Source organism: Neomonachus schauinslandi, chromosome 4 (assembly GCF_002201575.2).
Source record: "Neomonachus schauinslandi chromosome 4, ASM220157v2, whole genome shotgun sequence".
NCBI classification, from domain to species: Eukaryota; Metazoa; Chordata; class Mammalia; order Carnivora; family Phocidae; genus Neomonachus; species Neomonachus schauinslandi.
In genome coordinates this window covers 89,190,849-89,207,287 of record NC_058406.1, presented here as the reverse complement: position 1 = coordinate 89,207,287, position 16,439 = coordinate 89,190,849, and the positions used below count along the sequence as shown (strand labels likewise).

Sequence of the window (16,439 nt, the reverse complement as noted above, 5' to 3'; positions counted from 1 at the left end):
TAGGAAAAGTGGGGGCAGTAGGGTAGAGTGATTACAACACTTAGAATGTAAGACAGGCTCAGTTTTTTTAAATCTGGACCTGCCACGGACTAGCTGTGTTTTCATGGGCAAGTCAAATAAATAAACTTTAGTTCTCTCGACATCCTTATTCTATAATGGATTAAATAATAATGCCTACCTGATAACACAGTGAATACTGGGCCTGAGCCAGCTATGTGAGATCGTGTATGCAGAGTGATCGTTTATGTGCGTGTACATAATAAATACCCAGTGAATGTTAGCTGTCATTGCCATCCTTGGTGGATTCTGTCGTTGGGAATTGTCCTCATTAAGAGGGAGAAAGTTGTAATGTAAAGCCTTGGACTCTTTCCGTGAATCCTGTTATATTTTTCCTCTGGATTTTCTACTAGGCTGTATGTAGCTATTGCATTTACTGCATAACAGAAAATGACCTGAGTATCCTACCCTTTGTTTCAGTGAAACACACGTAGAAGATGAAGAAGGTCTCTACGACTGTGTTTATGGGGAAGATGAAGGTGGAGAAGTCTATGAGGACTTAATGAAAGCAGAGGAAGCACATCAACCCGTAGGCTCCCACTTGCCTTATGTTTCAAGTTACTTTGAGTATTTTATTAGGGCAGTGATTCCTTGCAAGACTGATTCATATAATTATTTATGTAACTTCTGCTGGAATAGTTTGTTTTCTTTTTACCTTTGCTACCTTTTAACTATATAATTGACTTCCTGCATTTGGAAACACATGGACATGACATTTTGCAGTTCAAAACAACTACAGGGAATCTCTGGTCTTGTCCTTTAATTTTCCTTGTAAGGAAAGCAAGTCTGAGAGAGAAATGATGTGCCACGCAGCTAAATAGTGGCAGAGTGGCAATTGAACAGAATTCCAGGGAATCACGAAATTACATTATCATGAAAGGAAATCTTCTCTTACCAAGCAGTTAAATCTTCTTTAAATTTGATGTAGCATTAAGTATATGTTAAAGAATATTTCTTCATATTTGTTAGGGGTAGAAGAAGTAGTATTTTTTTCTTTTTTTTTCACTAAAGGGGCTCCTAGAATTTTTACTGTTTTATAAACTTAGTTTCACATATCGTCATAGTCAGTATGAGCCCACAATGGTTTATCTGCCATTAAAATATCTAAAACATTCAGAAAGAACTACTTTGAATTTTTTTCTCACCTATAATTTGAAAAAAATGGTCAGTTGCCTAGGTTTTCATTAATGTAGTCTTTTTTTTTTTTTTATACAAAAGCTGGGTGGTGGTTTAGGGTTTTTTTTTTTTTTTTTTTTTTAGTGCTTTGATGAATTTCCTCCGCTCTCTTTATAGTCTTGCCTTTAATAAAAGGCTGGAGGTTTGTCCAGTGCCCCATATAGGGAGCAGTAGCTTCCATGGGAAGGAAACAAGTTACCTGGTCTGTGTTTGGTAAATGTAATGAATGCACTTTAACCCACTGTGAGCTGACAGGCTGCCTGTGGCAGGATTTTGAGTATTTTTAGGTGACAGGGTATCATCTGTATCTCCTAGAATCATCATCTGCTTTGGGTACCAGCAAATTCTTCAGTGTGTTTTCCAAGGGCAGTTCTTCATTCAGCTAACAGTGCCGGGTTGTTTATACCAGACAGGGTTAACAGCAGTGATCATTTAAATGCGTAGGGTCCTTCTTGTATACTCCTCAGGGTGCTATGTGCTTTACCAGGTTATCTACAGTTCCTTGGAGTTGGAACTATAATTCTCTCTGTGTTGTAGATGAGAAAACTGAGACACAGAGAAAATAGGTAACTTGTTCATAATACCAAGCTAATAACAGAAAACTGGTACTCAAACCCAATTCTATCTGATCCCCCATACCTTTGATCTTCATGTTATGCTCTTAATACCTCCAGTCTTAACACTAGTAGGTGAGCCAAACACCAAGATACTAACTCTTAAAAAAGTATTTTAAGATTTTTATCTATCAAATATCCTTTTGTTATTTTGCAAGTATTTCTATAGCACTTGTATGCTGTACATTAAGAAAACTATATTACACCATGTGTGATGTTTCCAGATTCAATAATGAAATAGATGAAATAATGAAAGTGATGTTTTCAGTATAAAGAGTGTCTGTACTCAGAAATTTATTTTTAATTATTTAAAACTGTTTCATTTACATGGTTCAAAATTTTAACAGATACTTCGTAAATGCAATAAATATATCTTTCAGTTATGTGTTTTATGAGAATGGAAAGCTTAAGAAAGTCAGTGATTTTGACTACCAGAGAGATTAACACATATGTTTGATTAAATAATTTTTTGATAATTCTAATTGCAGAAATGTCCAGAAAATGACATACGAAGTTGCTGCCTAGCAGAAATTAAGCAGACAGAAGAAAAATACACAGAAACATTGGAGTCAATAGAGAAAGTAAGTTATCAGGTATTATTTTTGATGCCTAAGTACTGCACTTTATAGTTAATATAGAAGACACTATGTCTACTGTGTATTTTCTACATTTCAGTAGGACTTTGGATTTAAAGGTCTCAAAGCAGATTTATTCCTTCCACAACTAGCTACTGATTTCTTAATCTTGGAATGGCACGGTGGTAGACACCAAGGCTATAGCAGGAAACACAACAGAACTCTGGTTCTCATGATACTCTCTCTCCTATGGGAGAGTTTATAATTTAAGCAAATAAGTGTGCCAGGTGGTGATAAAGTCTCTGAAGAAAAATCAGTCAGGGAAAGAGGATAGAGAGTGATGGAGGTGGGCTGGTTTTATTTTATATAAAGTGATAATGGAAGGTCTGTGGTAAGATGACATTAAAGACAAACAGCTGAGGGAATTGAGGGAGCAAGCTGTGCCAACATCCCAGAGACAACAGTTCCTGGGAGAAAGGCCCTCAGATGAGACCGTGTTCCGCATGTTCCAAGGAACAGCAGTAGCCCAGGTGGCTGAAGCAGCATGAGTGAAGAGAAGCAGTGAGCGTGGGGAGTGGTGAGCCACCGCATCCTGTGGGGGGCATAGAGAACACTAGCTCAAAGGTGGACTGGGTGAGTAGAAGAAGGGACGTGATCTAATGTAAGTTTTTCACAGCTCGTTCTGACTTCTTGGGAGAAAAGTTAGAAGGCTACTGCAGTAATTGGATTGACAGAACATGATAGTATTTGTAGAGCTGGTGAGGAATGGTCAGATTCTGAATAAATTTTGCAAGTAGAGCCAAGTGGATTAGATGATGAGTTAGATGAAGGATGTCTAAGAAAGAGAGCAATCAGGAATGCTAGGTTTATAGCATGAATAACTGCCTGAGTGGTGAAGATTGTCACTGAGATGGGGAGGACAGGTTTGGAAATCATGAGTCTATTGGGACATACTAAATTTACAATACTTCTCAGTTTTCAAGGGGCTGTGCTGAGGAGGGAGTTAGATATATGAGGCTGGCATTAAGGGGAAAAGTTGAACTGGCCGTTAGCATGATGCAAAGGAATCTATAAGGCTGTGGTACTGAATGAATTCACCTAGGGAATGGATGTTGCTAGAGGAGAGGTTTGAGGCCACCTCTGGTGACTTCCACATTTAGAGGTCAGGAAAATGAGAACCAGGAGAAAGTTTTAGACATTTAGGAAAAGAGCTGAAGGTGTGGAAGAGTTGTTTGGGAGGAGGGTGGGAGTAAATTGATTAGGGGAATGTAGTAGGATTATGCAGTATCACAGGCTCAATTGAAAATTAGACTATCAGTCTGGTTCATGTTTAACTTCTTAGGTCAGGTACGACGTCCATAGCAAGCTAAATTTAACCAGGTTTTTTCTTCTTCCAGAAAAGCACAGTGAAAGAGGAGAGTAGAGAGTAAGGGTATATGCAGAGAAGTGATTCTTATGATGGTTTATGGAGTGTAAACTGGGTAGGAAGGGGAGTGAGGACATGAGAGACATAGGCTGTTCAGTGGATGGGCAGACCCAATGGGGCTGAAGAAGTCCTTGAAGGAATGAGCTGTCAAGGTAGGGGGTAATGGTCAGAGAGCTGATTGCTTGAAATTAATGCTATAGAGCCTTGCAGTTGTTGCTAATGAGAAGGTCTTGGGATGTGACCACCAGAGTAGGGAGCTGAGCTGGGATGGAACACAAGATTACTGGAAGTAAGGAACTGAAAGGCCAGGCTATTGGGAGGATCATCTGCACAGATACTGAGATTGCCAGAAGTGGATAGTGGAGTGGTAATGGAAAGCGAGATGGCAGGCCAAGAACTAAAATTCTCAAAGAATGAAGGGGATGATCCATAAATTGCACAAATACATAATTGCTCTCAGGGACCTAGAATCTCTATAACGCATTTGAGGGATATTTTTATCAGTCCTGTATCTCCAAAATATTGCCTTCCCCCCCCCCCCACCCCCAATTTGGCCAATAATGTTTTTTTTCTTACTTTCAGAAGTATTTATTGCTGAAACCTTTTAGTCTATACTTTAAATGTGTTAACTTGTATTATGTCTTTATATCTCTATTCAAGTATAAAATCTTTAAGATAGAGAAAATAGTATCTGCTTTTTTCTTGGTATTCATTATATGGATAAACAATTGACTTTCAATAAATATTTGTTGATGAAAAACTATTATTAGGATAAGTTGTGCTTAATTATTCTGTTCTATCCTTGTAGTATTTCATGGCACCACTAAAAAGATTTCTGACAGCAGCAGAATTTGACTCAGTATTCATCAACATTCCTGTAAGTAAAAATATGCTAGCTAAAATTGTGGTATACTTCTATAAAATCCCTATCTTCTTCTTGGGTTCCAGATTCCTATTTAATATTTTCCTGTATTCTTGAAGAATTTTAACTCTATTTTTTGCCTCCTGAGTTCTTATATCCTTATTTTCTAGAAATAAAGGATATGTCATATCTTCAGCCAAAGTCAGTTGAGATGCAATCTGAACATGCATGGATAAGATTCATGTATTATCCTTAACTGCTTGTCAGGAAGAGGTAGTCTAAGTTAAGGAATCCCTGGTGCCGCTGTCTGTCTTGTGGGGAGCCCCCTTATGGTCTGCTCCCTGCTGTCTTGCTACTCCAGCCCCTCAGCCCCATCCTATAGATGCTGTCCTGTCACCTCAACCCCATCCTATGGACATTGATTTCTCCACTTCCTTGGCCTCTGCTCTGTGGTGCTTTCTGCTTCTGCTTCCAGTTGTACTAACCTTAACTCCCATTTCTGAAATGCACTACTTCCTTATGATTTAAGAGTCCATTTTAGTGGTTAGATGTGAGGAGCTTTTTTTTCACATTTATGTAAGCATTTTGAATTTCAGAGCCCCTTCCAATTACCTTATAATCTTAAAGGATAGTTACCTAGAAGCGTTGAAACAAACCAAATGCTGTGCCCAGTGAGGTCATAGTAGGCAAGATTCGAGTTCTTAAACCTCTAAAACTGGCTTGGGTTTTAATAGATGGCTCATGGATACACTAAACAGCACAAGTTTGCTTGTTTCACCTGGAAGTTCCCTACTATTTTGGTTGTCATGTTCAGTGTCTATGTACATCAGTCAGTTTGCGGGTTATTGTCCTTGTCCCTGATTTTGGCCAGATGAAGATATTCTCATTGATTCATAGCATAGCAGGAAGAAAAAAGTCACAGTATCAGGTGAACATTTAGCATAAAGCAAATCACATATTCTAGGAAGATGAGGCTCTTGAACCACCTCGCTGCTGTCGCTGTAACATAGGATGCATTTGACAGTCCTTAATCTTACAGCTTTAACATACTCTTCAACAAAATGACAGGGCCAACATATTCCTGTTTCCTTCACCCTGCCAAAGAAAGGGCTTGGCTGTGAAGTCAGTGTGGGCACCAAGGTACAGGGAAGGGATAATGGGAGAATTGGCACTTTGATTAGAATTTCCTCATTTCCTGGCTGTGACTTGTTATTTACTGTCTGACTGAAAATTACTTGCTTATCAGGAAAAGGTGGAATTCTGACTTCTGAGTTGCTCTAGCAAACTGCCTAGTACAATTTATCTGCTCTTTATTTATGCCATTAGTTGTCTGGTTTCAAGTAATTTAGTGTGATTATTGTAAGCTTAGCACCAGGACACCACTAATTGACTAAAGTGCAAATCTACAATTTTATGTCCCAAGGACATGAGTCATTACTTTATTCTGTCAATAAAACATTAAGCACTTGGATAGTTTTATTTAAAAAATTAGAGTGATTATAATGAAAATGAGCTGTACATATTTTTATATAAGGAATAAATTACCCTTTAATAAATAGTGAGATAATTTCCGCCCCCCCCCCCCCCGCCCCTGACAGGACACTGACGATTCAAGTCTGATCTGAAAGTGCTGTTTTCTATGCACTTGGCCTGTCTCCCTCCCCTTCCCTCCCCTTCTCTCCTCTTCTCTCTCCTTCCCCCTTCTCCCCTTTCTCACTTCCCTTTCCCTCCTCCCCTTCCTCCTGTCTTTATCTGTGGTAGCATGTTTATATATTGAGGGCATTCAACATATCTTTGAAAGACAAGTCTAGCAACTGTAGGGATTTTCAGTTTGGGTGATTTTTTTTTTGGTCCTGATTTATAATTTCCTTTGACATGTTTTTTTGTTTTTTTCTTTCCTAAGGAGCTTGTAAAAGTTCATCGGAACCTAATGCAAGAGATTCATGATTCCATTGTAAATAAAAATGACCAGAACTTGTATCAAGTTTTCATTAACTACAAGGAAAGGTAACTTTTAACTTTTAAATGTTGTGGCTATCACTTTGTGATTATAGTGAGGGTTAGTATTAAAATTGCTCATAAGTAACTATTAAGATATTGCATAGGTAGTAATTAGAACATGGCACAGTTAATCTCAGGGTAGTAGTTTGAGCTCTGTATGTGTATCAAGAAAAAGGGAAAAACAAAAACAAGGATCCAGAGTTTTGCACTGCAAGTCAGAAGGTTCAGGTTCTTTATCAGACCCTTTACCCCTGATTTCTGTAGTTTTTAGGAAGTCATTTTAACTCTCTGAGCCTCCTTTTCTCCATCTGTAAATGTTAGGAGTATATTAGCTGGTGCCTAGTGCTTGGTCCCACTCCCATATTTTATAATTCTCTCTTTAAGGCAGTTTTCCCTTCTAAGTTTGAAAAAAAAAAAATCTTCTGACCAACTCATGTGTGTTAAAGTACCAAGAAATTTCACTTAAAATGTCATTCTCTCTTTTTAAATCAAGCACTGGAGTTCCTAGTGCTAAGAAGTGGCTAATGGATTCCTTTGCATCAACGACAGTTGGATAAACATGAACTCATTAGTAGTTTTTTTCCCCCCCCCAGTGGAGAATTAAAAGAAACAATAAATTACCCAACCTTTTTGTAAAATATCTGTATTACTCCACAGCTCCCCTTCCTGAAGCGGCCTCAGACTCCATGCAGTGCGAATTCTCTTCCATCTGGCACCATTCAGGCCTCTCATTCATTCCCTGTATTTTCCTTAATTAAAAAGCAGGAAAGAGCAGGAGGTTTATTAATGAATGGAGTCTAAATAAAATTGTAGTGTAAGGTAAAACTGTTTTGGAGTGTGCATAAATAGTAAAAAGTTGATCTTTAATAGGAACATAAACAGAAATTTTTAATTTTGTTTTTGTGACATTCATGTGTACTTGATGTTAACGGTCATTAAGCCAGTTTGTAAAATCTACCTGCTGTAAAAATGTACGTGGAATTAATCCCATTCAAATTTAGAAATAAAAATTAGCCCTTTTAATAGCATAATGTGAGTGACCCTTATTCTGTGACTGCACGTGTGGTGTGCGTTTAAAAGAAATGAGAAAGCGGAGGTTTGGAGAGATGACTTGTAGTTTGCCCAGGGTCACATAGGTAGTTAGAGACACAGGACAGGTGAGATTTGCTCTGATTCCCCCCAACTGTGGTTGTAAATAGATGGGAATTCTGCCTCTTCCCTTTCCACTTTATTCTGGCTTTTTTTTTTTTTTTTTTGTCTTACGAATCTCTCTTTCTTTCTCCCTTTCAGGCTGGTTATTTATGGGCAGTACTGCAGTGGAGTGGAGTCGGCCATCTCTAGTTTAGACAACATTTCTAAGACAAAAGAAGATGTGAAACTGAAATTAGAGGTACCTGTTTATTTTTTGTTTGGTTGTAGAATAAAGTAAGATAAACCTTAAAGAAGAGGAAGGAGATGGTGGATGGGCAAAATGGGTGAAGGGGACAGGGAGATACAGGCTTCCAGTTATGGAATAAGTAAGTCATGGAAATACAAGGCACAGTGTAAGGAATGTAGTCAGTGATATTGTAATAGTGATGTAAGGAGACAGATGGCAACTACACTTGAGGTGAACACAGCATCGTGTATAAAGTTGTCAAATCACTAAGTTGTGCACCCGAAACTAAGGAAACGTTTTGTGTCAACCATACCCCAAAAAAGAATAAGAACAAAAGTAGATACACTTCTTTTCAAGATCAGTGCGATAATAAATTTCCCCATGTATTCTAAATATAATTTCATGTCAACTTTATAAAATATTTTCATAGCTAGCTCTATAAAATATTAATGTGTTTGTAATAATATAACAGTAGTAAAATCTACGACTTATGGCTCTGTGTTTTACATGCATTATCTCATTAGATCCTTATGACTCTGTGAGATACGTACAATTAATTTTCTTCCCTTATGGGTGAGAACACTGAGGTTCAGAGAGATTATGAGTAATTTGCCCAGGGTCAGCTAGGTAGAAAGAGGGACAGGATAAGTAGGATATTTGGAGATAATGTACATGTAGATTAAAAATGGTTATTAAAAATATAAGACATTTAGGGTCAGGTGTATAAAAGGGGCATGAATATTGCCCGTAAGAGGGAAGACAAGACAGACACAAGTAAGATTAAGTCGTATGTGACAAGCAGTAATAGGGCTCTATGAGTAAGACTGATTACGTCAGTACAGGTAGAATGTGGGAGATTTCTCTGGAGAGGTAGTATTTGAGTTAGGTCACCAAAGAATGGAGTGAGTCTTGACAGGTGAGATTCCATGGAGAGCATTCTGACCAGATGATTTGGGAAAGTTTGAGAAATGGAGAGTAGGCCAGAATAAACAGAGGACATGGTAGCAATGGAAGATAAACCTGGAGATTGTGGGGGGGGGTTTTTTGTATATCATTTCTTTTTCACAAGAAGAGTGTACTTTCAAAGAACTTTTGCAAAAGATTATTTATATGTTATATGAATTATCGTCCCAATTATATTATCCATATGTTTGGATTTTCTTAAATGTTGGGTAGAGATACATAGTCAGCTCTTAAATGGCTGTGTTTGGCTTAGTTGACTCTCTAGTGTCCCCTTTGCTGTCTTTGTTCAATTTAGCAGTGAGGTCAGGTGATGAGAGGGAAAAAAGAGGCACATGATTTTCAAATTAGAACTCTTTCATTGCTTTAGCGCATTTGGTGTGATTTCATAACACCCATAATGGAAAAATATTGGTTAGAAAGTTTACCTATCAATAGGCTATCAAGCAACCATACTAACTCTCTGTCATGGATCTTTTCCCCTTACTTCTTATAATCCTCTGATGATGCGGACTCTGTCTGCTGGTGGCTTGAGTCACTACTAACTTATATCCTGACAACCCTGTAAAGGGTTCATGCTCCTTTTGGGAGAAAAGAACCTCAGAAGCATAGAGCTATAAGCTATCTTGATTCAAATTAAAATATGATGGTAAGACAAAACTTGACAACTTACACAACTAGTTCCTAACAGAGCTACCATTAGAGCTGTTTTTTTGTTTGTTTTTTAACAAAGATATAAAACTCTGGCTCAAGATAGGAGTCTGCACGTCATCAGTCAAACCTCCATTATATTCAGCATCATTTAGATGTTCCTCTCCCTTCCTTCAGAGTCACGGTCAATGTCCTGCCTGTGACATACTCTGGGACTCTAGGAACATTGTTGTATGATCATTGTCTGAGGGAAAGAGAGAACCTCTGGCTGAGTTTGAAAAGCTTAGGGCAATGGGCTGCTGGCTGTCCTTTTTTGCCTAAAAAGTCACTACTTCTGACCAGGGCTCTGATTTGCAAGTATTGAATCAGACACTTACTGTGACACCTCAACAGATACTCTTTGCTGGGACTGTCCTCTGCAACTCCTGGCATGATAAAGGGAAAGCTGCCCTATTCTCTGTGTGTCTCTGCCTCCTTCATGTCTTCAGTATTTTGTTGTTGTTGTTTTTTTTTTTTAGGAGAAAGCGTGCGTGGGGGGGTGGGTGGGGCAAAGGGAGTGGGAGAGAGAATCTTAAGCAGACTCTAGCACCCTGAGATCATGACCTGAGCCAAAATCGAAAGTCAGATGCTTAACCGACTGAGCCACCCAGGCATTCCATGTCTTCAGTTTTGTGGTTACTTTTGCTCTTAGTGATTTTATCTTTTTTCTTTTCTACTTTGGAACCAGGATAACATAGGGCAAAATGTGACAGTCTCTTTGTCTTGTCCTGTAAGCTAGCTCATCCCTATTCCTTTATTTTCTTCTCAGTTAGAATTGGAGTTCATCTAAGCATGTGATTGGATGTTTTGGAAGGCTCATTTCTACCCTTTATTTACTTTCAATGCTAATAAGTATTTCACAACCTCAGACTCAGACTCCTCCCCAGTTGTAGGAAATGCCAGCAATGTTAGTTTTTTTACTTCCTGAGCCTGTAATTTAGAACTTCAAGGAACTAGTGTGTGTGTGTGTGTGTGTGTGTGTGTGTGTGTGTGTATATATAAAGTGTAAGATACAACCTCAGTTCCAAGGAGCTTAAAATGCAGCTAGGGAGATGAGACTCATTCATTATAATAATCTTAACAGTTTAACCTCCTATTTGAGACCCATGATCCAGAACTCTCCACAATCTGTAGAAGCAGGAAATCAGTTGAAATAGTTATTCTTCCCAGTGAACTGCAGCAATTGACAAGACATGAGCTAACTTGTCCAGATGTGTCCCCAGTTCTTGCTTGAGACCTGTAGTCAAATACTCATGAAGTCACTACGGTCATTAGAGCTAATGGTGTTTACTTTATAGGTCCTGATAATATATCCTTCCGTGGGCCACAAAAGCTAAGTGTGGGCAAAGGGAAAACAAACTCATGAACAAAGCAGTATTTTCTTGAATGCAACTCTTTCTAGGAACTGGAAAATTCCTTGGTCTGGGATATGCAATTGTCTGAGGATTTTGGACTTAGTTTCTCACTAATAATAATCATTTTATGGAACTTTGTTATTTTTAAAAACTAGGTCACAAAAATATGTGAGAAACAGTAAAATCGGAAAAGCAACTTGTTCAAGGTTACACAGCCAAGCCTTGATTTGAAGTCACGCTTTGACACTTCAGAGTACTTTCCTCAAAGTCATAGTTAATGGCAAAAGAATGGACACAAGTCAATACTATTTTTAGATAAACTTTTAAGAAAGAGTATGAGATTAAAAAAATAGGCTTTTGAAACTTTGAATCCAATAATAGGTTTATACTTTAGCAAATTTTTGGAGTCAATCATTCCATTTCATTTAGTTTCACAAATATTTATTAAGCAAGTACTAGATTCTTAAAGCTGTAAAAGATATGATATATTGGGGAAGATATTGTGTACAACAACAGTTAAAATGCCCACAAGGCACAGAGAGCACAGTTTTGATTGGGATTATCACAAAAGGTCTAGGTGTATAGTTCTTGAAGAGGATGATAAATTTTATTGGAAACTAGACCAAGCACATGGTGGTTGGGGAGAACAGAATGAGCAAAAGGCATGCCCATGAGGAAGGCACATGGCCAGTTTGATGAGTAGGGACTTGTTCTTGATGCTGGGCCCACAGGCCGGCAGGGGGGGTGGGGGTGGCCGTGATTGGTAGAAGGTGGAGCTATAAGGGTAAGTAGAAGAAGACCCCAGAGGGCCATTAGAGAAAATAATTTTCATGCATAAAATAGTTCTGCTTAATGAATCATTTTGGAGTTGAAATGCTACAAGGTTTGTCTTTTTGGTTTTTAATTACTTTCTGTTTTTCAGGAAGGATTATTAAGGAAAATAACAAGATATTTATTATATAATAAGAGTTTTGTTTATGACCTCTGCATCTTTTAATGCTTGCTTTATGACTTCTTTTGATAAAATTAACAAAGTTTTTTAAAAAGTTTTTAAAAAACATTTCATTAGGAATGTTCCAAAAGAGCAAATAATGGAAAATTCACTCTTCGAGATTTGCTTGTGGTTCCTATGCAACGTGTTTTAAAGTATCACCTTCTCCTCCAGGTATGTAACTTAAAACTGTCAGTTTATTTGTTCATTTTTCATTTAACAAAGTATTCGTGAATCATCAGTTATGCTCCATATACTCTGTTTGGAGCATCAGTTATGCTCCATATACTCTTTGGTGCATTGTGATTTTTCAATGATTAATATAGCTAAGTGGGAAATAACAGAATAGCTGGAAACTTTTTCTTTTAGCAAAGATGATTCTGTATCTTCCGCAAAGTCACTTTTTATGTTCTTCAAACAGAACTGGCTCCAAAAAAAAAAAAGCAAAATGAAAAGATCCCTTTAACCAAGTCATCTTTGGTTAGCAGGAATCATTTATTAGAATCTCAGTGCTGCAATACCCCTGATTTTTGGCAGGTTAAGTGTTTTGGACCTTTTGCCTTATAACCATAAACTAAAAAGAATTCTGTCACATTCCATATTGCTTTCTGCTATAGTGAATTATAATAAGACTACATTTATTTTGAAGTATTCTTGTTATAACCACAAAGCTTATGGTTTCCACAGTTAGTCCTCTAATGAGGGTGGAGAGTCTTATAAATTTAATTTGATAGCTGTACCAGGAGGCTCATTAGTTCTGCTCCAAGGAAATGTCTTACAGTATTAGTCTGTCAACTCTGCTGATGCTTGTGAAATGTCATTTTAAAAAGATCTACTACCTGTATGTGAAATATAATTTTGAGTCTGCTGTGCTTTAACATCTCGTATATTAAATTCCTTGAGCTGTAGTTGCAAAATTATTAGTCATCTCTATTTTGTTCTACTGAGAAATCAGAAAAATTCAAACCCTGATTATATCTTAAAAATGCATTAAAACATTTATAAGACCTAAACTCAAAGCAACTTAATCAAATTGGATTTTATGAAAAAATAATGAGGTCTTAAGCAATCAGTTTCTGAGACATCATGAAACTAAAAACATGTCCAAAATAATAATTTATTTTGTAACTTTGGTATAGTCAGTATCAATTGAAGACTTTAAAAGGTGCAGTTTTCAAGAAACATCTATTTTGGTCATTTATAAAATTCTAAAGAGACTTATAAAAGTTTAAAATATGACTATACCTTTTTGAAATTCAGACTTTTTTCTTAATCCCTCTTGGATTGTTTTATATTTTAAATTTCAAAAGAATGTTTAGTTTTATGATTTTTTAAAATAGGGAAATTTTTATTTGGGATAACACATCGAGATAAAAATTCTAGAAATGTTTTCCCATCTTGACAGAGTAAAGTAGAATTTGTCTAACGTTTAGACATTTGTTGAATTAATGTGGTATGAATTTGAACATTTCCTACTTAATGCTATACTTTAGTGGGGAAATAATTTTTGAAACACTTTATGGTTTGAAATCACAGATTAATAAATTTAGAATATTTGAGAGTGGGGGATTTGGAACTTTGAGCATAATTTACTATCATTAATAAAGGAAAAGTAAGAGTAAAAGAATATTACTTGGACAAATTTCTTGTATTTAACAAATCTGATGGCTGTATGTCCTCTTTAAAAGTAGAAACGCTACTTGTGCTACACTCAGCAAAAATTTTCGAGTGGCTCCCTGTTCAACACACAGTGTTAGACATTCATGGTATAAAACAGCCCACGTCTCCCTGCACTGATAATGCTCACTGTTTAGATAGGGAAAATGAAACGTACGCTTCTAGGTACCATACAATGTGATAGGTATACAGAAAGTATGGAGGTAGTACAAATAAAGGCCTAGTTAATTATGCCTGGGGAGGCTGGGGACTTAAGGAGGCCTCTGTCCTAGAAAGCTTCACTGAGGAGTGATTCTTGAACTGGCTGTGAAGGGAACAGTAAGAGGTTCAATAGGTGCATCAGAGAGGAAGCGCTTTCTGAGGAGAGCAAACAGCATGTCTAATGGGATCAGACATTAGAATGTATTTTGAGAATTGCAGTTAATTTAATGTGAATAGAATATAGATTGTTTGGGTAGAGTGGAGAGAGAAGTTGGGAGAGGTTTGCAGAATTCAGACCATGCAGGGTCTAAGAGGTATGGATGACAATCTGAAGCTTTTGTGGGCATCACAGAAATCTGAATAGGGTAGAGACAGGATCAGATTTATATATTAGAAACCTAGCTCTGATGTCAATAGAGTGAATAGATTGTAGTCCAGAGAGGCTACAAGTCAGAAGCCAATTTATAATAACCCATGTGAAAAAGAATAAGGACTTGAACCAAAGTAGTGGCAGTGAGGATGGTTACCAGGGAAAGGATCAAAGTCCGTATCACCAGAACATAGTATGGGAGAGGGGCACCTGGGACACTTTTTAGGTTTTGGCTTAGGTGATTCCATTGATGGAGGTACCATCATTCAATAAAACATAAACGGGAACCGGAGCAGGGTTGTGGGTGAAGGTGCCTTAAGTTTGGAATTGTTGGGTTAGATGGGCTTGTGAGATACCCAGGTGGAACTGTTTAGTTGGACAGAAGAGTCTGGGACTCAGGTGTGAGTTCTAGGTTTGAGCACATTCCTTTGAGAGTGATTGTCTTATAAGGTGAGTGTTGATGTTATGGAGATGATTGTGATAGGATTTGTAGAGTAGGTACACTAAGAATAACAGAAGACTAAGGTGAAAACTAGGGAATGGTAACTTTCGAAGGTACAGATAAAGTATGAAAGACTGGTCAATTGGCAGAAAATTTAAGATGGACTAACCAACAATAATAATAGCAACGAACAAAAGATCCTAATGTCCCTGAAGCCAAGGGAGAGGAGTAGTCATCAGAATCAGTTGGTAATGATGGGATCTTTCACGGCATTTGGGAAGGATGTCAGTGTAATGGCAGGGGATAGAATTCAGGTTCATCTTTGAAAGGAAAGTGTTTCCAACCATTGTCTCCTATTCTTTTGGTGTCTAGTTGGTCTTACAGTTTGAGATTTTTTTATGAAAATAGAACCTAGTTAAGTTGCATCAGATTTATTACATTATGGTGCAAATAGTGATAAAAATGGTTTATTTTTAAAAAATGTTTTCTTTCTTATATTTTGGTTTTAATTGATGAAAATAGTACTGAACTGTATCTTCCAAATAGGAATTGGTCAAACATACCACTGATCCTATGGAGAAGGCAAATCTGAAATTGGCTCTTGATGCAATGAAGGTAAGGCAAATGTATCATTAAGTTCTTTGTATTTTTTATTCCTGCCTAAAAACAACAGACTACAGACTGCTAATACATATGTATGATATGCTGATATAATATATAAGTATTTGTATAGTTTTGTATTTGGTGGGGAGAGCTGGATATTTTTTTTTTAAGATTGATTTATTTTAGAGGGAGAGTGTGTATGATTCGGGGGAGGGGCAGAGGGAGAGAATCTTCAAGCAGAGTCCTGAGCTCAGCACGGAGCCAATGGAGCCCCACACAGGGCTAGATCTCAAAACACTGAGATCGTGACCTGAGTCAAAATCAAGAGTAGGACGCTTAATTGACTGAGCCACCCAGGCACCCCAGAGAACTAGAGCTATCTATCTATCTATGTATATCTAAGATTTTATTTATTTGAGAGAGAGGGAGAGGAGGGAGCACAAGCAGGGGGAACAGCAGAGAGGGAGGGAGAAGCAGGCTCCTCGCTGAGCAGGGAGCCAGTTGCAGGGCTTGATCCCAGGACCCTGGGCTCATGACCTGAGCTGGAGCTGAAGGCAAGTGCTTAACTGACCCCCAGAGAACTGGATATTCTTAACTGAAATAGATATCCTTGCATGGATTTAATTGTTAGACAAAGATACATAAAACCAAGAGGTGTAGTAAAATAACTTGTTATTTATGAAAGTATGACAACTTTTATAACTACTGGGAATGATTTAATATAATGGTTTTATTTCACATTCTTTTTGTGGTTACTAATAGAAAACTATTGGCTTATTTGCAACGACATGGATGAAATAAGTCAGAGAGAGACATGTATCATATGACCTCACTGATAAGAGGAATTCTTAATCTCAGGAAACAAACTGAGGGTTGCTGGAGTGGTGGGGGGTGGGAGGGATGGGGTGGCTGGGGGATGGACATTGGGGAGGGTATGAGCTATGGTGAACGCTGTGAATTGTGTAAGACTGTTGAATCACAGATCTGTACCTCTGAAACAATACATTATATGTTAAAAAAAAAAGATAGCAGGAAGGGAAGAATGAAGGGGGGGAAATCAG

General features: G+C 37.6%; 1 protein-coding gene across 1 annotated transcript in view; it reads left to right on the top strand.

Annotated features, from left to right (window-relative positions):
- The window catches only part of VAV3 (vav guanine nucleotide exchange factor 3), a 352,065-nt gene that overhangs the window by 173,317 nt on the left and 162,309 nt on the right, over positions 1-16,439 (top strand). Inside the window, exons 5-11 of the mRNA XM_021690322.1 lie at positions 478-586; positions 2,336-2,428; positions 4,657-4,725; positions 6,614-6,717; positions 8,002-8,101; positions 12,164-12,259; positions 15,322-15,390. Coding sequence (XP_021545997.1) covers positions 478-586; positions 2,336-2,428; positions 4,657-4,725; positions 6,614-6,717; positions 8,002-8,101; positions 12,164-12,259; positions 15,322-15,390 — 640 coding nt within the window. The remainder of the gene's footprint in view (positions 1-477; positions 587-2,335; positions 2,429-4,656; positions 4,726-6,613; positions 6,718-8,001; positions 8,102-12,163; positions 12,260-15,321; positions 15,391-16,439) is intronic.